Source organism: Gobius niger, assembly GCF_951799975.1.
Source record: "Gobius niger genome assembly, chromosome: 5".
Lineage (NCBI taxonomy): Eukaryota > Metazoa > Chordata > Actinopteri > Gobiiformes > Gobiidae > Gobius > Gobius niger.
The window spans coordinates 20669008-20693494 of record NC_136856.1 but is presented as its reverse complement, the minus strand read 5'-3'; the positions used below and the strand labels follow the sequence as shown (position 1 = coordinate 20693494).

Here is a 24487-nt window from a genome sequence, read left to right as displayed (position 1 = left end):
GCATGCACTTTACACGCCCTGTGCCTCCTGGATGAATTTCACTTAAGTAATCATTTGTCATTCACAGTGGGGTTGCTCACTTTGAGATCCTTGCACTATTACCAGACTGCAAAAGAGAGAAGTGCAATTTAGCATATGTAACAGATTCAACCACCGACACTCTTTCAGGGATAACTGTATGAATGTAGCTATACAGGCTTCTTCCTGCAACAAAACCTGCCTCACATTAGAATTGTGGGCTGAAATATGTAGGCTGAATTTGCCCGAAATGAAAGCATTTTCAAAAGGAAATGAGAAAGAGAAAATCTGTGGTGGTTTGCACATTTTATGCAGTTTTTTATGCAGTGACAGTGGCTCCGATGTTAGAGCGGGTCATCTTATATGATCACTGTAAGGTTGGTCGGTTTATAAATAAGAATGTGAATGAGTGAATGGTTCCTTGATGTCAACCGCTTTGAGTGCCAGTGTTATATATGACTGTATCTGTACTGTACTGTACTGTCAATATTTAAAGCCATTCTTTTTTTTTAAGAGTTAGGCTTATCTGTGACTGCAAATGAACTGCGGTAAGACAACTGCAGTGTATTCAAAACTCTGCTGCTCGAGTCCTGACCAAAACCAGACAGTACAACCATATTAGTCCAGTTTAGGCCTCTGCACTGTCGCTCTGAGAATAGATTTTAAAATAGCTTTACTTATGGTCGAGCACCAAAGTACATCCAAGTACAGCCTGTACAGAGGATGTGCGACAGGCTCTAACACTAAAAATGTTTAAATCAAGGCTGAAAATGGTCCTATTTCGTGGTGCTTACAACTACTGAAAGCATTTTATTTTACATTTAATGATTTTTTTATGTGATTGATGGCTGCTTTCTTGCTTTATTGACTCTTTAATCTGAATAGTGGAATGTTGGAATGGAATTAGTTGGAAAGGAAGCTTATTTGTGTGGCGCAAGTCGCCCCAAAACGCTTCACACAGTTTTAGGGGATTTGTACTTCCTTCCGTCCACACACGGTGGTGATAAGCTATGTGTGTCGCTCCAACACGTCGTATACATCTGTGCCAATGATCCCTCTGACCAGTCATTCTCAGAGGAAACCTATGCAAACTTCACACAGCAAGGCCCCGCCCGGGGATAGAGCCCGGGACCTTTTGCTGTTTTCCATGTTCTTTCTGTACAGCACATTGTATTGTTTTTTTGCATGAAAGGTGCCAAAAGAAAGAAAAAGAAACTAAAGAAAAAAAAACTCAAAGATTATCAATATAATAATAATATATCTTCCCATTTTTGCCAATATCACCCACCTCTGCTCAAGGGAAACGAACTTCTTGCCTCTCCGAAGTCGAGCAGTGGCTAACTGCTCTGAGGCGACACGCAGCGCCATCTCAATCTGTGTCAGCCTAAATATATACATTATGTGGACTTGGATGGAGCCGGTGTGTTTGTGCCATATAGAATTATCACCTCTTAACTATATGACATTTCTGGAGAACAACAACAATCATGGCACAGACGGAGTGGGGGTGGGGTGGCATTCGTCACCGCTCACATTGGGGTTCAAAAGTAGATTGTAAAATGTCTGTCTTTGTCTAATCCAACACGTTTTATTTATATAACTGAGAAATCTGTTCAGGGACCCCAACATTTTTTTTTCTTTTCCCTCCAACTGTCAGGGTGTCATTTGAGAGAGAGAGAGTGAAAAAAAAGTGAAAGTGTATCTCCACCCCCAGTCCTTCTGCATCTTCTTGCCAGGTTACGAACACAACTACAGCTCTACATATGTACATGTGGATGCGCTTTTCATGGTAGAAGTCGCGGTCAGCCTGGTTTGCTTTCAACTTTCCTTCAACCGCCTTGACGAGATAAGACGAGAAAAGTTTCAGCTTTTAGTTTGAGGAGTTTTTGGGTGGGTTTCCTTTTCCAGGTGACTCCTCCACCTGGGTGACTCTGACCATGAGGCTGCCCCAGTGGGTTGGGTTAAAGGCACAGGACAAACAATACCAACAAAGGTCACGTCCCTCTCCGCATTGCTCGGGAACTGTGTGTGCAGTGTTTTCTCTTGTGCCCGGCCCTTCCCCTGCACATATCGCTGAAGTTTAGTTTAACGCAGTTTCGTTAAAAGCCCCAAGTCTTCTAAGGCGTGTGAGGCACAAAGCAGTGCGGAGCGAATACAGACTCACCGTCGTGCCTTAAATACAGATTCCGATCATTCTGAATCTCTCTGCATGCGCTTCTCCATTATCTGTCACTTCCTCTGCTCAAAACTCAATTAAATACGGAAAAATCCAAGTGGTTTTGTTTTGAAATTGAGGGATTGTAAAATGAAGGGTAATATTTACTGACTTCTCCTAGCTCTTGTTTACATGGATACCTAAAGCTCCAAAGATCCCCCCCCCCGTTTCTCCCACAGGCCTTGACTTTGACACCGGTCCCTCCTGGTCTTTTACTCCAATCATTAAGTACTGACTTTTTTTTTTTTTTTTTTAAGGCGCCAAAGCCGAGGGACTGGAGCGCATTGTCCCACATTATTGAGTCTTTACCCTGAAGGGCAGCCCCTCTTCCCTCACTCTCTCCTCCTTCAGCATAGACCTCCACAGACAGGGACGCCAAGCCATTAGTGACTCCAGCTCCGATAATGAAGGCGCCGAGGTGGTCTGAGCCGTGTGCCACAGGAGCCGCCAGCGCACGGGGAAGGTAGATTAGGATAATTACCTGACTGCGGGGGTGAGGGCATGCTTCCTTGCGGGCACCTAGATTGAAGCGCGCGTCCTCCTTTTGCAGAAGACAAAAGTGGATTTTGCGCGCCAATCGTTCTAATAAAGTAGTTCCTGACTGTCTGTGATTGCCTGCTCTGTTTGCGCACCTGGCTCTCCTAAAAAGAAGAAGAAGAAGAAGAAGAAAAAAACACACTTCTAAAGTTGGAGGAGCAGGTATACGCTAACTCACTTTGAAGATCATGTGAGGTCACGTTTTTTGAAATGACGGCCCGCTGCACCCACACTACGCGGTTTTTTTTTTTCTTTCCTCCCTCTCTCCTCTCCACTCCTGTAAATCCATTCTCCACACAATGCATTTCAAATCAAAGCAGCCGCGTCACCATAACACGCCTTAGGAGACATTAAGCCATAGTGCGTTACTTTCATGTATGATAGCATAGCCCCCTGTACGCTTTGATGTGCGCACTTTTTTTTTTTTTTTTTTAATGCTTTATTAATAATAACATGCCTGGCTCCTGCTCACACCACTGTCAAGCCACCGGTGCTTCTTTTCTCTCCTTCCAAAAAACTACATCTTCCATGCCTGACGTCGCCCCCCACCCCCCTTCAGCTCGGGTCCCGCCACGTGATTGGCCGGTTTGTTTTGGGAGGAGGATCACTCACGCGGGCGCTTAAAAAAAAAAAAAAAAAAAAAAAAAAAAGGACTCCAAAGATGAAAAGGGGGTAACACGGACCTATCAGAGGCCAGAGTGTATCTGACGCTTCCACGCCATTGGCTGAGGTGGATATCACACATGTCTTCATTTCTTAGTGCGCTTTCATTTTAGTGCCTAAAGGAGGTTTGGGGGTGGGAGGAGGGGTGAGGAGCGACAGGGTGGTGGTGGTGGTGGGGGGGGGGGGGGGGGGTGCACGGGGCACAATCCATTTTAATCTGTGTGTATGTATGCGGGTGCTGGCTTGGATGTTAGCAGAAGTAAACATACAGAGATGAGCACATAGGCACTCAACTGCACGCAAGCTGTTTTCAAACAACCCACAGCAGCCTGTCGTTCTAGATAAAAAAAAATGTTCCCTGAGATTAGGAATATTTAAAAAAAAAAAAAACCTACTCATCATGTGCGGACCGAAATAGTAATCCAATTAGCCTGTCTGTGCAGCACTTGTACCACTGCGGTAAATAGTTACCAAGTTCAGCTCTGAAGGTGATCGTGCAACACAGACACAGAAACGAGAGGCATGTTTACGCCAACACGCTTTTATTTTAAAACCTGAATGCACAGTTCAACAGCCTGTGTGCCTCTCTTTTAACAATTAGATCATTTTCTTTCGAAGTAAAATCATTGTCGAGCAACAGATTCCAAATAATGACTTCTTGCATCAAATTTACTGTGCACATTAAACAAAACAACAAATATCGCCAACATGATTGCATGAGAAAGTGTGGAGTGAGTTCCATGAGTAGTTGAGAGCTTCTGCGTTGATGACAGAAAAGAGTCAAGCTGCAATACTGTCTACAATTCAAGAGTCACTATAGTCTCTCTACAGTTCACAGGAACCCACCTCCGCATGGATCGATAGAGTAGCCCAGGACGAGGTCAGGACTTCAAAGTGGCCGGCGAAGGCTTGTGTGGTCCGCTCTCCTCGGGACAGGAGATGCAGCAGGTACAGCATGTTCTCACGAGCGTTTCTCTGCCGAAACAAGAGAGTCGCACATAAGAGCATTCTCATGACTATTCAAAGTGTGTTTTTAAATCTACAGTATAGGCCTATTGATAGTAGCAATCACACATCAGTTTTTCATGGTCATTGATTATGGTTATTTGGAGGAAATAGGGACTGAACCTGGGCTGAGGTGGGTCAGGTCTTTCAGTCTTTTGTTGTTTAAATCATGGTGGTTTAGACACAGAATTTAATACTAAAAAAGTAATACATATGTTAAATCACTATATCTTTTCATTACAACAACTTATTTGAATCATTTTATGTATCAAAAATGTACCATATACTTCGTAACTGTCCAAGTTTGTGTAATTTGAAACAACACACACGGATGATGCAAAATGTTGCAGAAACCTTTAGATGCTTTAATGATACAAATCCAAATAAGTAACAAGTTTCAGTTCTTTTCCTCAAACTTACTTTAAGTCTCCCAGTGCAAATGGTTGTTTTAAAAAAAAAAAGTAATTGAAGTGAACTTTTGGCTTTTTCTTCAAACATGTTTCTAGTTGAAGAGATCAGCAGATCTGCCTGTGTTTCCCCATTGGTCAGTAGCAAATGGCAGGCCTACTGAAGACACATTTATGTCCATGAGGGCTGTCAGACAGTCCGCTCCAAGAATAAATATTAATCATTGGAGATTTGTGAATGTGTTTATTAAGCCCATCATTTGTACCCTGGGCTGCACTGGCAGATCTCAGTATGGACGCTCCTCTTGTGAACAGGGATGAGAAGGAGACGCAGGGAGAGGAAATAAAGGTCCTAGGAGTTTGGCACGCGCGCCATGGAGGCTGAGACAGATGGCATGAAGTCTGCAGCACTCTGGCGTGGCTCGCGTGGTGTTAAAATGCTCCTCTCTCACATTCCAACAAATCCAACCAGGAGGCTGGGGAGTCTGTCACACTACTCCGCGGATGCAGAGCACGCTACTTCTCCACTGCCCTCCGCACAGCCCCTGACCACTAACTGTGCTGCTACTATACGATCATATATGTGCGCACATTTATGGATGTGGTCATTCAGACCTTCGGTGACCTCTGTGGAATGTTGGAAAGGAACTTATATTCTTAACTGGTGCAGCAGCTAAAATGGCAGTCACCTCCAGAAAAGCGTGGGGAAAAACTGTACGATGCTTAAATATCCAGGAAGACTTAAGAGGTTGATATTTTATTTATTTGTTTATGTGGTCATGTGCATGTTTGGACAGTGCACTCTCAAACACACTCTCATTCATGTTTTTAGTAGTTGGAGATACCGAACTATAGTGGACTCAACCAAAAGCCGGGTCACCATTGCGATCCAGTCCTGCAGTTCTGTTTCTGAAAGGCTCTCTGGAATGCCCAACAAATTAGCAGCACGATAATAACAAAAGACCAACAACCTGATCAGATGCACAATATTTCATATACCAGCTCATCCTCGTGGAGCGCCTTTGAAATTTCAAGCACGTTTTGTGTCATCTCAAAGAGGTTCATCTATTAAGAGCAATCTAATCTAACTGGCAATGGGCTCATTCTCTCTCCTCCTCATCTTTTCTGTTTGTTCAAGTAGATGACTGCAGTGAGATGAGGCGCTGCTGTGCGGAGGTCACTCAGGCTTCTCTATCGCAGCTCGGATAACGGTAATGAAAAGAACAATCTGTTAACTCCAGCTCTGCCCATATGGAATCACTGTTTTACCAAGACATCTGATACAAAGCCTTGTGCAATTACATTGTGCACTAACATAGTTGTCTTTGTAAAGTATTTCATGATGGTATAAAAGATGTTCTACTTAAAGATATACAGTGGTTGATCTACATCACACACATGTGAGCTGCATGGTGCCACATACCACATTCTGCAGGCAGACTTTCAAACACGCCAGAAGTTCCTTACAAATAAAACAATAACTTAAAGTGAAGATATGATTGGAGTTTAGATAAAATGTATTATTGAATTCATATTGGATTTATGGACGGATCCCAAATCAAACCAGTGTTGGTTACAAACTGTCTTTGTTCACCTTTCCATCAAACATGTACCAAGTGGGTCAGAGTAGAGAGGATCTTCTAGTGGACAGGCAGTGCCTCCACAGTGATGGTCAGAGGAGCTGGCTGTCCTCTCCACTCTGTAGGGCAAATGTTCTCATTGGGCCTGTTGGCAGTGCACAGCTGTCACCCACAGCCTGCACAGTGACAGTGCTGAGACGCTGGCTGCTCTGGTGAAAGGGCAGCGACCGGGAGCCATGGCCTGGCTCACATTGATCCAGATCCAGTTCACCATGGGAGCTAAAGTTGGCTCAGACCAAGGGAGGGTCCTGTGGGTGAGTCGATCCTTGCCTACGGTGCATCCTGTGTTCAGCCTGGTGCCACAGAGAAAAACTCCCTGTGATACATCCTGCACACTGAACTTAACCTTCGTGTTTGATGTCGGCCACATTAGGCGTTATTGTTGCTTTTAGGGACATAACTATCCAGCACCAAATTAAAATGCTCTTCCTCCTAATTTTCAACAACACAGATTGCTTAATAAATGAGCATCCCTGATGCTGATGATAACACAGACTCTAAATGGCTGCATTAAAGAGCTCATCCAGACATGGTTAGGCACATTGTACTCGTGGCTAAGTGGCAGTTTCAGCCTGGTGTGGTTTACGTTAATGTAGTGCGCCTGTGAAAGGATAATTGCAGTGCTAAATGCTGTGAGGCTGACAGGATGCATTTTTTGACTTGTGCAGGGCACTGGTGATCGCACAGTAGACAGACTGATGTGAGTAACCTGCACATCCATAGACACTCTCATATGATTGAGCTCTGTCAGGTTGTTCTTTCACTATCCATGAAGACCTCATCCTGGGAAATTGAGCAATTTCTGATTGAAAACAAGGCTGGTAATTAGAGCACTCACTATTTGTAACCACTTGGTATTGCATTAGTATGCAAAGCTGGCAGCCAGCTTATCTTGGGGAAAACGTTTGTTTCCTTAATTGCCCTCTTAGGACAAAAGTGAAGGGGGAGTGTAGGGCGAGAGAGTAAAATGTTAACGTGCTGCAGGAAGAATAGACCCAGTGTGACTCTGAACAAAGGGGTTAAAAACCACTAATAAGGCTGCACTTCACACAAGATAAAACTTACTTGCGTTGCTGTTGTGACAGACGTGTACTGTAGACCAGCAGTCACATAACGTCTGTCTGATCCAAATGTGATCATTTCATCTATACTCTCACCTGTATGTCCAATTAAACAAGGCACCGAACAATAGTTCTCAACATCGAGACAATATGAAAAACAAAACACAGTATTGTCAAATCATTGAAAACAATGCATGATTTAGGAACAGGAGGGACATAGTTCATACAAAATAAATAAATAAATAAATAAAATCCGAATCCCCAAGTCTAGAGAAGGCTTGTTCTAATTTAAAATGAATTCACTTCATTATGAAGTTATCATGATAATAAATTAGAATAATTTATTTTTCAAAAGGTAATTTAAAATGTGATGAATGAACTTAAGCTTAAGAACAATGAAAAATAAATAAAGACAAGAAGAGATTTCAAAAACTGAAAAGTAAAAACAAACAAATACGAAAATCTGATTACAACAACGCGCGGTATAAAACAAAATAGGCGAGGCTATTAGGCGACTTTATGAGACGCGGATTTCTGATTGCAGCCACTTTTATTACGTGCAGCTCATGGCCTAAATTATAGGCAACTTGCAGAACATTGTAGCCTATACTGATTAATTGCCTGTAACTGATGCGTTCATAAAATTGAAAGTACCTGCTTTGTTTTAGTCATCTCGGCTGTATGATAAATACAAGGGTTCGGCTACTCTTCGACAAATCCTAAATCCCCCCAAACCATCAGTGACTCCGAAGACTGATCTGCACAATCAGAAAAAATAAATACAAGAAAAATAGTCTGAAAAATAGTCTGACACATATGAGCGCAGACTTGGAGTCGGGAATGAGACTCAGCTACAGGTGGAGAAGAGGCCTCGAGAGGCCTGCGCCTCCAACAAACAAACGCCTCTCAGCACTGCCCTGTTTCCGCTCGTGTTAACAAAGATGATTTTAAACAACGCGTTTGCGAGTCAAAAAGGTTTGAAATCAAACTACTACAAGCAGAAATTTACGACCACAAAAATATTCAAGGCACAATAATTCGATCATTGGTGGCCAGGAAGAAAAAAAAAAAGATAAGATAAGAGAAGGGAAGGGAAGAAATAAAAAGAAAAGAATTAAGAATAAAAATGAAAAGAATGAATGTGTTAGAAGCAGTTTTGATATGATTGGTTAGTTTCATTTTAAAGCATGCTCGCTGTGAGTCATTGCCATATGCCTATACAAATAAGCCATGGCCAATGTCAATATAAGAAAGACTTGATTCGACTCACAGTGGAGAAATGAACCTGATACAGCAGCTACAGCTCTAACAAAGTGCACTCAGTTAGAAAACGCAGACAATCTGCGACAAATAAAAATGCCCAATCCAAATCATCGATAGCGACGCACAAATAGCCTAGTCTTTTTTTTTAAATAAACTGTAGAGTTCAAGCAAAATCGTTTCTCTCGTTTTAAATGGTTGAAATCTCTGCCCGAGATGCTTGGAATCATCGCTCATATCCGAGCTATGCCATTTATTGTTTAATTTGATCAACCTGATGCAGCGCAGACAATCCACCGGAAGTGTTGCATTGGCCTGCGTAAACTGTTATCGCAGTGACCATCACCTTTGGAGAGAAAGGCTCTTTTTGGCACACAAAGCTCAATGCACTGCGCTCAATGGCAGGTCCTCTTGAGGCCATCTCGGCGGCACGATAGAGAATAAGACTTCCTTCAAACAGTGAGGACTGCAGTGGCTTTAACAAACTGAATGTGCACACAACAAAGGCATTGGCTAATCCAGCTCTTATAGACAATGTGCAGTGCTCTGTTTGCACGGGACACGAGGAGCACAAAACCGAGGCCATGCTCTGCTCCTCTTTGGACACACAGCCAGGCTGTCTGATTGGTTCAGTTCAGACAGGACTCCATCATGCAAAATACACCATTTATTCTGCAAATCTATACGTGAAATAAATCATCATTTATTTGACAACAAAAAAGCGAAATGAACAGGTTTTGAGATAATAACAATGTTTGATTTAATAATACTAATCCGCCCGCACGATCTCCAAAGTCATCCTGAGCTGAACTGTTAGCTGCAGTTCAGCCATTACGTTTGTGTTTGTACCTCTTCATTTACGCATTTAACATTTTAATCAACTTGCAAAATAGCCAACAAAAAGTTTAAAGCTAAACAGTCATGTTGTCAAACAATCTGGTCCTGTAGTGTCAAAAAACAAAAACAAAAAAACACAAATCAATGAAGTAGCCACTTTGTGCGGATAGTAGGCTACATTGATATAGGTCAATACCTATGAATAAGGGAGGATATATCTCTATGTTTGTTCGACTCTTATTGAGCTTCCCTTTCTATTAAAAAAATAATAATAAAAAAAAATAAAGAGAGGACGAAAACAGTCAAAGGCCGAGGCCAGAACGACAACACGTCACCTATTCATGTCTGTCGGTTAATTACGTGGCTTTATAAACAATTTGCGCTCGACCGGATTTCTAATCCTCTGGTAACATTTTAGCTGAAGTAAGCCTAGGTCTTGATTATTATTCTCTATGATCAAAAGTGTTTAAACAAAATGTACAACTGTGAATGTGCAAACAGCTATTTTTCAAATATTTCATCCAACATTTCCCTTGTAAATAGCTCCCCTTTGAGTTAGCCTACTATTGATAATTAAAGATTTCGGTCTTCCCCCATAATAGGCCAATAGTGAAGAACTCCTCCATCAGGAAAAAAAAAAACAGAGACAATATTAATTTCCATTTGAAACAATTCTCGGAAAAAGAGTTGCGCTCAGGGATTTTGCCGCGCGCCTCTCAGTGCAGGTGAGCGCTGACGCGCGAGCAATAAATTTAGATTCATCAACACTTTGTAACTTTAAGCAGTGCATAATGTGGAATAAATAACACGTAGAGCTATATCTCTATATAAACGCCTTACAAATACGGAGCAAGTCCAAACAAAGGGATTACGGTGAGTTTCTGAGTTGGTTGGGTAAAGTTCGGGACACGCGTTAAGCGCAGGAGGGGGGTTAATCACTGCGTGCGAGTTGACGTGTCCTATAGAAGTAAACAGTTACACAAGTTTGCCCTCCTCTGCTCTCTTCAATTTGTAGTCACCCGGAATAAAAGTCCTGTGTTATGGCAGCTCCCATGTCACTCCTGAGCGCCTCGGTAGGTGACAGGGAACAGCACAGGCGACATGGCATGCTAAAATCCCATCACTTGAGACCCACACGCTTCAAAGTCCAACCCAAAAGCTCACGTTGAGTGAACTTTTAAAGCCAGAAAAGCAGTGTGTGACATCAAATCACTTAAAATGTGACTGTCATGTTTAGGAGAAGATGGCAAGTTCAAACGCACTAAGATTAGCAGGGTCTTTGTTTTACAGCAGCCTCAAAGTGCAATTAGATTGAAAGATGGCTGTGAGGATTTTGTCAAAAATAAGATGATAGATAGATAACGCTTTGGCAGTGAGTAAAAAAAAGTGAGGCAGCCTGACTGGGGATTTTCACTCAGTCATTGACAAGGCACTGTCAGAAAAACATGTCATCTTCAGCAGACCTGCCACTTGACAAGAATCCAGCATGGGATTGGGACTGATCAATTCCCAAAATGACAACAAAACATCGCTCTGATAGTGGCACTTTATTTCAAGACGCAAAAAGTACTGCCATTGTCAGGGAGAATTTAGCAACTTCTTTTTTTTTTTTTTTTTTTACTTCCATCGCAAGACATGATATGCAGACAGATATCTTCACAACTTTCCCCTTGTTCAATTTGGGCGATGAAGAAGTGTTGCCTACATGTTGCTTAATGTATACCAAAAATAGTTGAGCACGTCTTTGGCCACTATCCTCCTAAAGTGAAATCCAATACTCAAAGCACTTTGCTGCTCAAAGTAGTCCCCTGTTGTGCGCTGTGACCACAATAGTGTCAATCTCCAACTTTCAAAGCCTCATCTCGGTGTCAGCTTTGAGGAGCTGTCTATACATGTCTCCAAAAGGACTCTGCGCTTTGATGGACAACGTGAAAACACTCCGAAAGATTATGACAAACATCTGAAGACTCCAAACATTTTTTTTTATTTCATCAGTTTCGGGGTAAAGCATGACCCACTGTGTGATGAGAGTACGGCGTTATTTGTCTATTTGCTCGCTTAATTCGCCATCTCATGACGAGGCGTACACATGTGACGTACAGAATATTGCTTTGTATAGAAACTGGCGGAGTCATTACTAAAAGGAAGAAGAAGAAAAAAAAAGAATTTGTGAATGAGCCTTCCAGCACAAACGGACTATAGGCTTGTTTTCTCCGAGGCAATGGTGGACATGTGAGGGGAGAAAGCGGCCAGTGTTTCCCCGACAATGGCCAGTTGAAAAGCCTGCGTTTGAAGCCGGGCCAAGTGATTGGGAATATTCAAATGGCAATAATCAGATGAAAGAGAGGCAATCTCAATAAACTTTGTCATTCACCCATTCAAGTTTCCCCTCATATCAGCGGTGTTTAGCATGACTATGAGATCGCGCTTTCTAATCCTCACAGGGTTTCTGGGGGCTAGTTTTTGGCTTTGCACTGTAGTCATTCAAGGTCGCAACCTGGTAGGAAATATGGGCTGCCATAGCAACACAAAGATGGCCTCCCAAGGCTTAGCATAATTCTTCCCTAATAGAAAAATAACAGCGGCAAATCCCATCCTTAGTGAACTGGCTTATTTGACAGAGGCAGACTCCCACCTGTGAAGCACATAGTCACCACACCAATGCACTAAGTCTCCGAGAAGATGAATAAAGCTCTGGGATGTCTGGATGGGGATGGGCGGCCTAAGCTAATGCCAAATTCTTTCTCTTCTCTGATGCTCAAGCTGCCCACAGGGTCTTGCTATACCTTTTGATGCCGGACAATACAATCTGCCAAATGAATGATACTTTCTATATGCTATTAAACTTTGAAGTGCCTAATCTGTACTCCAAGAAATACAGAAAACCAGACAGAGTTGGTTGGCTCACATCTTTGTTTAAAAAAAAAAAAAACACAAAAAAGGCCTTGAAAACTAAATGAATTCTGAGTAGTTTGAGTGAATAGTGTTGTGAAGCCAATACCCTCCTGGCATTAAAAAAAAAACCTGCCCGGTAACCATCCCTCTGCCTCTGTCTTATGTGTTGCGATCACAAAATATTCAGCACCCCTCCTCCTAAACCCTCCTCCACTTTGTTGCCAGGTACCACCCGAGATGGATCCCTGTCACCGCACGAGTTGCATCAGGATGACGAGCACTGGGACACGAATAAATTACCCGTACACTTTAGAGTGGAAGGCATGTAAGTACGAGCCACTACACCGGTGTTACCCGCGCGTATAGAATCGCTAATGAACGGCAATACCCCGCCATGTAGCGAGCCACGCTAAAATCAAAGGCTTTATGAAATCATTACTGTCAAAAGCTGGCAACAAAAATCCGATGATTGCCCAACATGGATTTCTGTAAGAGGTATAGGGTCCTCTTTTGTTAGGCGGCAAAGCTGGAGGAGATGGGGAGTGAGGGAGTCAGGAAATGCAATGCTTACTTGACTGGGCACCTGAGTCATCTGTTTCCACAGCGCCAACAGATTTTTGAGTTACACTCCTTTAGAGATTGAGTTTTTCAAACCGCAACGCATGCCCAGTCGCCTATAAAAGTAAACCGGTGAAGATTTGAGGATGCTAACTGCAGTTAGCGTGTATTCACTATAGTTGTGGCCTATAAAATATAAAAACAGAACTACTGAGTGGCTCTTTGCTTTCCCCTTTTCTGGGGTCTTGCTTTACTTTACAGCGCAGTAACATTTGCAGCCCTGTTTCCTTATTATACTAAGAAAATACTTACCAGGTTTCCTATTAACAGTCTCTATATTAGGCTTAATCGTGAAATAATATAGAAGGCAGATGTATGAAATGCTCACGAGTCAATAACATTGCACACTTGCGGTATTTCCATCCTATTCCAGTGCTGTAAATGTATTACCCTTTTGCTAATGCAAATCTATGGACATTGTTGCCTGTTTAAACAGGGCCTATTCATCCCATAGCTTTCAATTAATGTGGCTCGATTTGTATGAACCGACTGAGAGGCTGCATCTTACTGTTACAATCTGACAGTGATTTACTCCTCAATTCGAGCCCAATGATGCCGCAGCGCCTCGTGCAACATAATCACATCTTTGTCTGAGAGGTGTATTTATTGGGAGAGCGCATCATGACAAAGCACAACTGAGCAAATATTATAATCATATCATAACAACGTTACTAGGGGGGGAATACGGTGTGTTTAATCAACTATTAAATTGAGTACAAAATGAGAGCAGGAGATAAATGTTCTTTATCTTAATATCTGGGATTTTGATAAGCAGAGAGGTGAAGTATGAGTCCAAAGGCACTTTTTGTCATGCTAATGAGGCTTGCACTGTTTTTTCCCTTATCAATTCATCTTTTTGCTACTGGGCAAATATGCTAAATCCAAATATTAATATTCTATTTCTCTCATTATGTGAAAAGATACCCAGTGTAATGTATTTCTATTAAAAACAATACCTTAGCTTTGCCGCCTCGCGCTTTTAAATCTTGCTATTGTTACCTATGGCAATAAAGACTTCAATAGTGGAGGGCACATTCCCGAGGCTCGGAGGAACAGTGGTGCCTTCAAATGATGAGGAAAAGGGAAATTCAACAGTGGCCATGAGAGGAATCATTTCCAAACGCAGCTTCATAGTGGCGAGAGTACTTTAATTTGGTCAAGAATCAGTCTACCATTTCCCTAAAGGGGAAACGTCTGATCTACACTGTTTGAACCCCACAATGAGCACCTTCCTAAATCAATGCCCCATCTAAAAAATGAATGGCTTTAAGGGAAAAATAGAAAAATAAAAAATGACCTAATGCAATTTAGTATACGCTCTCCCTGCCTATTCCAGGCCTAAATCGGAGGATTTGGTGCCTCCGTGATGGGATCACTCTGGGATGTGCTGGATCTAAAAGACGCAGTATTACTGTGCATCCTGTCAGGAATCTCTAAAGACTTGTATTAAAATGCATTCAATAGGCCGGTCAGGGCTTTCAAAGTGCTCTACAGCCTCTCGCCTAGGCAAACTCAAAGGCCATCAGTGTACATCCAGTAAAGGGGAATCTGCCCCCCATTAATCTAATGAGTCCAGGGTATTAGTATGCCATAGCCAGCTGTGAAGTCTCCTTGTTTTCATCTTTAGTGGAGTTTTAAGGAAAGACTCGGCGACTTGGGAGTGACAAAGGCAAGTGTGGAAGACGCTGCGTGCCCATCTACTCTGAGATCAATTTCTATCTGTCAGTCCTCTGAGGGCAATTTCCACTGGTTAGGATGTCTAACGGCAAGCCCCAAGTACAGATAAAGAATGCAGTGTGGCACATTTAGTAGCACCAAGAGAACTTTGTCTCTTCATCACAACGCATCCAGAGGAAATAGATGCAAAAGTTGTACAAATAATGGGCAGGGAATTGGCACTCGGAGGCATATTTGCATAACATATTTGGATCCATGCTGTGGTCATTACTGACTTGTGAGTTATTTCTCTCATTCGGACTACAGACACTTCATAGTTAATTAGCTCTGTAAACAGCAGTGATGCGTCCCGGCGTCTATCACCTGAGTAAAAGGAAGAAGCTCTCGAAATGACAGTCACCTGTAAGAGATTATAGGCGCGCTGAGTCGGCCGACGCCTGTCAACCAGGAAGTCGCTGCTGCTGTTGCTGCTGGAGATAATTAAGGATATAGTCGCGAGGTAACATAGCTCGGCACTAGCTCACATCAAACGCGTTTCGCCCATACCAGTCTGGAGACTCATCTTTGGGATGCGGGGCCCATTGTGACCTTAGCCCTGACCTGTGAGGCAGCGGGGTGAGCTGCACTGTGGGGTGCGCCTGGGCGGCCTTACCTGGTCCTCTGCATCTGCATACCAAACCGCAGCGAGAGGGCTCCGTGGGCGCGGGCGGACCAACTCTGACCTGACAACAAAGGGGGAAGAGAGGGTGCTGGGTGAAAGGTGAGGAGAAGAGAGAAGGCTTTGCAAAAACACCAGCAGGACGCATTGGCTAAATATGATCAGAGGCACACATGGCTGACCAAGGTGAGGCGGCATGCATGGCTGCTTTGGACATGGTGCCACTTCTCACTTTTGCACCAAACTGCAGCAGTAAAGCTGGATTAGAATAATTCACAAAAATAGATACTTAAATTCAAGATCTTTTTTTTTCTTGAGAGAATCAGGTTGGTGCTAATGAGTGTTCTGACTACACCTTAAGCCCGGAGAGAAAACACGGTTCAATATTTACAGGCATGTGATGAAAGGACAAAGATAAAAGAATAGCTTCGCTCCAGTCCAACTGTGTGTTATGTAGTTGGATAACAATTGGACACCTAACAAAAAATCTTTGTGAACCTATTAGGTACCAGAACATAAAGAAAGAGTTGAAACATATGCACGTCGCCGTACTGTCGAAGTGACAGAAATGATTATTGAGCGGCACATATATGTCCTTTAATATTCTCATCTCTTAATCCATTGTTTATATTCAACAAAACCTTAGAGTGATATAAACTGCATGTAAAGATCGCGCTCACAAACGCACACTGCGATGCAAAGTTTCTCATTCCACATGGATTCAATCATATGGATTTTGAAGGACAACAATCAAACGTAAAGGAGTCCAGGTTATAGTCTCGAGAGTCAATATCGGGGGGGATGCGTCGTAGTCTAAATGACATTGATAAGCGCTCTCATATCAGTGAGCAGTGTTGCAGAAGGATGTGGGCGTTGCCGGTGCGAGGCAGAGGCTGTGGCCAGTATCCAGGCAGAACAAGCCCCTATATGTGGGACCTCGACGGGGAGCAACACATGCTACCTCAGTGTGATCCGCCACAGCAAAGAGGAGCAAATGTCAACTCAACTTGTACAGATGAAAAAAAAAAACAAACAAAAAAAAGTCACAAGTTGGATGTTGGGTATTTCACACGCTATAAACAAGACACGATCAGAATAAGAGTGCATATTGAGACTTTCTGTTGGTTGGTTCCTAAAACCCTCGTTGTGCGGCTGTGAGGGGCCGACATCTTTGAGCCATTCGGGTGCACTTTCTTTTCATATTTCTCTGCCAGGCTTTATTCTTACCTTCAAACTGTGCAATCAGCAGATGACTTTAAGGACCGCTCTATAGAGCCACATGCACACACCCTGCATTCTTTGCTAATTTCATTCTGGCAATATAGGTTTTTTCCCTCCCCTTAACATTATTATTATTCTTTTAAGCCCACAAGCTATGTTGATTTGGCTCTTACGGTGGCCCGGGGTGGCTTATTCTCCTGCACTCAGCGGTTTAAATTCATACTGCCTGAATAGTATATCCAAAGAGAACTGAGGTTAGTCCGTTCCATTATACCGCAGAGCTGCTGATTTGAACAAACTGAATAGGAAGTAATTGAACAAATTCCTGTGACTTTCATAAGGAGTAAGTCAGTGCTACGGAGCATAATTTAGAACTTACCACGCTGTACTTTTATACTGTGGATTAATGTGCAGGAGTGATCTAAAAATACCACTGATTAAGTACGCTTTTGTAAACATAGAATTGTTAAAAGTTAATAATGGAGGTGAGTAAAATCGCGAAACATTAAACTAAATGGGCGTACAATATTTTGCGGGATTGTATTTTTTTTTTACTGTTTTGATACACTCACTAAATAATACTTTTGCTTTTTCTATAGGGTTTTGAAGCACATTTAAAAAAAATATATATATATAATTGTCAGATGGACTTAATGTTGTTGCAGACATTATTTTTCTTTTAAATGTCTTCACTTCTGTTGTCTCCGTAGAATTTCGCCATGCACTTACAAACACGTTGCAGAGTATTCCAACACATCACTTCCCTCCCTGACACTTGTCTGTCTGACTTGCAGAAGTTACCGCAGAAACTTTCGGGCATGGAGCCATATGTGGCCCATCCGTTGTGGGCATGTGGCGGCGTGTGTATTATCGGAGCCCGGATCACCACCTGGGCACCATCGGGGCACCGACAGGCCAGTGCCCCGAGTCTGTCGCCGCTTTCTATGTTGGTGCAGAGGGAGGCAGACTTGTGAAGGGTTGAGCACTCGTGAATTGAGCTGTCACAATTAACAACTATGTTTAAAAAAGGCAAACTAGGTCGCAGTGTAGCGCAGCAGCCTGCACCAATGAGACATGACAATTTATTCATTACAGTGAGCCATCACATGGAGAAAATAATTACACATTTTCTCCTCAATATGAATCCCCTTGAGCTCATTTCTGAAAGAGTGATGTAACATAATTGTGGTCGTACTTCTGTCACTTTGTGCTTAAGGTGTGCGCTAACCTTGTGTCGCAATCTGCTCCGAGTGAATTCACTTTCTGATTAATTGGCGATTTAGCGAGTGTAATGACATGGAGACGAGGGTGTGTGTGTGCGCAAGGGTGTGTGCGTGGTCGTGTGAGCGTGCGCGTCGAGTGGTAATGTTAGATTTGTGCACTTGGCAAGCATGTTTTTTCACTCCATTTGGTGACAGATTGGGTTTAAATAACATTTTATCTTCACAGTTGTGACTCACAAGACTCCGCGTTACAAAGTCAGGGTAAGCTTTAGCACTTCACATGAGGACCAGAGAGGACCAGGTCGCCTCACTTCGTCTTTTTGTTTAACACTTCCTGCACCCGCTCATTTACCACTTTTACCATTGTAGTCTGCTTTTATCCACACCTCCAAATTGCACTATGAGTGATTTTACAGGCCCACACTGTTGAAACAATGCACAACTTTACAAACGTTGCATACGATACAAAACAATAGCCCATAACACACATTAATAATGCTTTACCTAAAAAGAGAGCTGACGGTGATCAAACACCTTTAGCAGTTGAAGTTTTAAGGTCATAGCAGGGTGCATCTCCTGAGTGAGGCCCGAGCAGTAAGCCCAGTTAAAAGGAGGTGCAGATGTTCTAATGTGTGCTGTTGTTGCCCCTTTCTCTGAGTTGCTATGTTTGTTTTTGCTGCTGTTGTGCTATTAAAGGCGAACTGCTTTACAGCCCCTCCTGGTGCTCCCAGCACGGACACCTTCCCATTTGTAATAAAGGCTTTATCTACAATGGGATAGCTAGAAGTCAAATGTCTGTGTGCTTTCATCCATCTGTGTTTTGGTCATATTTTGTTTTCTTCTAATAAAGAAAAACTTTGACTGAAACTGCTGGATTGTTGGATTAGAACCTGGGCCGCTCAACGTGTGACCTGCACCAGTGAGCTACTGCAGCCATTTTCATGGAATCATTTATACATTTTTAAATCAAAAATGAAAACAAACAATCTATATATCGCCATTATGCACACAAGTGGAAAAAGGAAGAATCTGAACTGATGAACTTTTCTAAATGCCCTTTAGACCTTTGTATAGCCTACTACCTATTCTCAAGCATGCATGTTTTTGCTGCATGTAGATGAAGCTGGTGCACTGAGGTAGTTGAAAGTACAGGGTGTTCTTTACTCCTTGTCCTCAAAAGTGCAGCGCGCCGTTCCTTTAAAGCTACATCCTCATTTGGCTCTCTGCTTGTGTCCTGAGCTGCCTCTCCAGCACATCCCCAGTTCGCTGCTTTGAGGTGGGGCACTGAGGAGGGATCAGGCCTGTCACGCGGCTGCCCAACTCACATATAAACTAATAGAGACGCCACACAGTGGCTCCTACACGTCACCGTCAACAAGCTGCAGGACGCTGGCAGACAACTTCATGCTTTTATAACCCTGACCTATTTTTATTAAAGACACATTACTGGCCCAACTCCAAAGGTTTGACTTATTTGAAATTCATGGCAGCATTCGAGCACTTCTCAAACTGAGTATCACGTTTTCCATCATATTTGACTTGGAAAGAGATATCATGTGTCGCTGCCACCTGCACTGAAGAATACTTAACCTCACTTTGTCAGTTGCTTGTTCAAACTTTTCAGTCCTTCAGTGAGCGGTACATGTGAACGGGCCGCATATCACATATGTCATCTGAATGAATGACACAACAGTGCTGATCCAGACCCGAGATGTGCCGTAAGTGATAGACGCACTTTTATCCACAGTTCAAAATCACTAAATCAAATAGAAAAGTCAAAAATGTCGCCCATGTACAAACCCGTACTTTTGGAAACACACTAGGAAATGTTTTAAGATTTACGAAACAATTTGTCAAATTGATCTTTTCGAAGTTCTAACTTTCTTACGACAAGAAACAAATGTAACAATAACACACGCTTTATCCGCATTTTAAAAATATTTTTTGTTTAAATAAAAATCGATGAAAGATATTATTCAAAATAGGATCACAAAATTTAAATCAGACATTTTTAAAATGATTAATAAAGTTTCGATGTTTTTCTTTTATTATTATTTTTATTTTAAGTAAACTGTACAAATATTACGCTAAAATTCACATGCGTAAAATCTGAACAGAACTATAGTATTTAAAATAATATCCAATGTTTAGTAGAAAATATATATTCTTGTATATGTACTGTATATTTTTAAAATATTTTTTTAAATAATGATGTTGTAAAATCTTCTTTTTTTTTTTTTTTTTAAATCACAGGTGAAATTTATGACCTAATTTTTTGATTCAAAATAAAATCCATTCATTTGATCATCCAGTTGAAATAATCAAATAAAAGAATGATGAAGTCGTGCAAAGTTTAATGCACATTTTAACACACACATCACTTATCGCATTCAAACATAATGGCCCAATAATATCACTACAACCGTAAATTCTCCAGTAATTATTTTCCACATGGCTTTCATTTATATTTTCTCATATTTATTCCATCATTATGAAAATGAATAACGCATTGAAAAAAAAAAAAGAAAAAGAAAAAAAAGTTCAAAGTTGCTATTCTCAAATGTTATGCTTATCTTGTGTTTTCAGCAGATGGACCAGTTAAACTTTTGTGACAACAATTTTCCTGTTGTGTGGGACGATGTTTCCTCAACCAAACGGACGATAATCAAACACCATTAGCTCGTTTGCGGCGCCATCTGTTTTAAAGATTCTTTCTGTTTCGGCGACAATCACTTTCACATTTGTAGATCTTCATGAGACGCATCAAAAGACAAAGAAAATGTACCAGCGCTTTATTTCAAGGTGATCTGAGTGCCACAAGATTCCTGTCTTTAATTCTCACTGCTCAGAACAACTCTCATCAGCGTTTAATAGTATGCAACAATAAAGAAGATGCAGACTTTTGATCAAATCCGATGGAGATTGAAATGTGAAAGATTACACAATGAAAGGCCACCATCTGTTTTACTGTTCCTCTGTAGAAAAGACACTCCACTGTCAGCACTGTCCCTCCTACTTTACATTTGACACGCATCAAGAAGCAAACAACTCCCTTTTCCACACTCAAGTCTTTACGTAACTCCAAAACAACACATTTTTAAACTTGTAACTTTATTAAGTAAAAGTAGCAACTGTCTAAAGTAAGGGGAGGAAGAAAAAAAAAAAAAACTTTTGGCTGAATCTCCAAAGTTTATTCACCTCTACAAAATCTAAGATCAGTGGCGGCGAGGTATACTGGGAAGGAAAAAAAAAAGCCAGTCTTTCCTTAAAGTCTCAATTACAAAGAAATCTAGCTCACATGATTTCCCCAAGTTAACCCAAAGCACGGGGAGAAGAGAGGAAGCAGAAAAAAGTGAAGCCTATCCTTGTGTCATACTATGATGCCTTTCAACTGCAGAGGCTCAAACAGACTATCATATGAAGCTGTCACATTTTACTCATCTCATAACTCCCAATACTACAAGAAAATATTTACAATGCTGCGCGGGTACAGTGCGTTCATTTGTGTATGCTTTGTTTACAGCTGCCGTAAATCTTTCTAATCGGAAATGAATTGACAGGGAATTGTAATTTAAGTTTCAGTGCAAATCGGTGTTGACATTTGATATATTTTCATGCACCAAATGTAACTTTTCTTACTGTTAACGCGACGCTAGGTTTTTTTTTGGTACTTTTGCTCCATCTTCCTCTTCCACTGTTAGCTTAGCAACAGACGCCATTTTGTCTCCAATGGTAAGACACGTCTTTGTGGGGTCATTCTAGGTTACGGAAAAGTTATACACTTGCACAACACTGTCGATTCGCTTTTCAAAGTAAAACGGGACTTGATGTCTTCATTTAACAGAAACCTCGAGTACAAAAAAATACAGTAAAAAACAAAACAAAAAACCGTGATGTGAGCTGTGCATGTTCTCCGCTCTTCCATTTCCTGTTTCTGCAGCCTAGCCCACAATGCTCGGTCTCAACCTCATGACGTATCACAAATGCGTTTGCGGTACGTGAGTGCATACAAAAACTGAGATGCACCTCCCGCTGCTCCAGCCGTGACAGTGTCGACAGTCTGCAGCAGGATGTACTACACCCGCGCTCCTCGGGTCACCTTGGCTTGTTTACTGCAGTGGAACTGCCACTAAAGGCCTCTCTACGACATGAGTTCCACTCTCCACCTCTCTGCAGCCCCTCGACACACTGTTCTGTGAGTATAACACTGTCACTACTTTTACCCTGCAGTCAACACTAAGAAGTGAAGGATGACCAACTTTATACTTTAATTCATCCAAGTTATTCAAATGTAATTACTAATAGATTCACAATGCTGCCTTTGATTTGGGTAACTTTGTTTTTTTGAGAGCATTTTACATCATGTTACAGCAGCGAGCAAAATAATGCTCTGAAATGAAATTGAACACAAAGTGTGGCTGTATACAGGACTGACCTTCAGAAACTCAATCAAAACTGTTCGAATACCAAAATCAATATAGGTAAAGTGAATAGTAAAGAAATCAAACAAAGGTCTAGAACTCCAGTGTCTCCCACGCAAAGGACTCACCTCTGCTCTACAGCCGCAGGCCGGTAAATGGAGCTTCGTCTCAACCCGGCTCAGCCCGAACATCCACGTATATATGGGCAGCGACAAGGATTTGGAGGCCAACTTACTGGACTCGCTGTGCTTCCTGACAGCTATTTGACCACCCCAGCAAATGCAGGAGTGCAAATCCCCTTTTCAGGTTTAGAGTATGACACGGATGGCCACATAAATCAGTGCGGGCCCGGGTGCGGACTGTGAACGCCATGGGAGTGGTAGGCGGCTCTACCGTGAGTTTTGGGGGGAAGGATTATGGATTGAGACGTACAGCTGGGAGGCTAAAGTTACACTTTTCTTTACCACTTCAAGGGGGTCTTGGCTGCCTGCGAGTCAGCCACATTTGTGAAGACCTCCTTCTGCCCCTGGTAATAGTTGTGTTTCTGAAGGCGCAGTGTTCACCTGCGGATAATTGTTTTTGATAAGGCAATGACAATTTGGTGAAATGCAAGGGGAGGTCTCCCCCTACTATAGTTCTTCTTTTTCTATTTTTATACAAGAATATAACACAGTAAAATGAGGGGACATAGTAAAAAAGCCCTCATTCACCAAAAGACCAGAGTAAAGAGAGAGCAGTATGCCCCCTTCTGGTGCTTTTATTCTTTCCCTTTTTCTTCTCCTTTCTTCCCCTGGCGTCTGGAGATGTGAAGAAATGTCTTTTGATCAGCTTTGACAGAGCCTAGGCCATGTGAAGAGGGTGGCTAGCAGCACTCTGCCAATCCATGCAGGGCAAAAATGTTCTTAATAAGAGAGTAATAAGCTAAGCACATTCTGACCGGCTCATTCAATGCATTCACATTTACTTTCACAGCTTCCACATTTGGCCATGTCACTGCGTTTCATCCAGTGCTCTGATAACATAACACTTGCAAGTGCGCATTCTTAAAATGTCCATTTTTATTATTAGTTTTCTGCCAATGAAATACGCCTCATCTTGGCCACACAACAGCAGCATGGCTATTTCTACAATGACTGCTCCCATTGTATTTATGGTTTGAAGTGGTCACATATCAAAGGCCTGTTGCTCTGCAGGGAGGATTCTTTTGGTAGTCTGTGAAGCTCAACACAGATAGTTACCTCTCACAGCTCTCACTGCTTCACCCAGCCCAAATAAACACATCAGCTGGACTGGCGGGACAGCTCCCACCCGTCTCCAGCGCTGCACTGAGGGCCAAGTGCGCAGAGCTGGGGGCATGGGCCTGAGCAGGTGCAGTGTAGGCCTCACTCACAGGCCTGTGTTTAGGCCTTGTGCATGCGGCTGGCCACACTAATGGCGTGTTGGTGCGTCCTGGACTCTGGCTGGTAATTACGGTGGGGACAAGGCGATTAGGCAGCGCTGAGCCGCCCAGCAAGGGGGCGGGCCCACGCCCAGCAGGGAGGGGAGTCCTGCCACAAGAAGGACCAATCAAGAGCCCAGCACAGAGCAGACCCTGGGCCGAGGTTCAGTGGGAAAAGGTTTGGCTGCTGGTTCAGAGCGCCGCAACTTTCACGGATTAGTAGAGACACTATTCTGAAGGCTGAAAAGGAGAACACAGCACGGAGGCAGCATCAATGCAGCCGTGCACGCCCAAACACACTCTGACACAAAATCCACCAACAGCTGGGAGGAGGGCCACCGCTACTGCCATATTACCATAGCAACAGCATATCTCACATTTGAGCCCAAATGAAGACACTTTGGGCCGCAATTGGGATATTTCTTCTTGCAGTTAATAGAAGTATTTTAATAGAGGCTCTGCATGCTCGTGGAGATCCTCCCCCAGACTGGCTTAATGAGCAGCAATTGGAGGTGCTTGGAGCAGCAAATAAGCAGCTTGTCATTTACAGAATTACAGGATTTTTGCTCTGAGAATTTGACTTATGCGATCATAAGCATAGGGTCCCCTAAATCTGCTTTGAAGACTGTCAAATTTGCAGTTAATCGTCATTACTTCCCTGAGTTGACTGAGGGATTCAGTTCAAACAAATGA

At 42.5% G+C, this 24487-nt stretch overlaps 1 protein-coding gene across 3 annotated transcripts in view; it reads right to left on the bottom strand.

The window, feature by feature from the left end:
• Window positions 1-22791, bottom strand: part of LOC306963705 (uncharacterized protein) — a 28316-nt gene extending 5525 nt beyond the window's left edge. For 2 of the 3 annotated variants that reach the window (XR_013792923.1, XM_079557338.1), the window contains exons 1-2: window positions 22485-22791; window positions 4280-4408 (exon numbers count right to left, since the gene is read on the bottom strand). Coding sequence is in view for 2 of the 3 variants with exons in the window: in XM_079557338.1 (XP_079413464.1) it covers window positions 4280-4408; window positions 22485-22547 (192 nt within the window). In the remaining variant the exon portion in view is untranslated. Of the gene's footprint in view, window positions 1-2714; window positions 2875-4279; window positions 4409-22484 lie in introns of all 3 variants that reach the window. The other variant, XM_079557337.1, reaches the window with a different exon arrangement.
• Between the last annotated feature and the right edge of the window lie 1696 nt (window positions 22792-24487).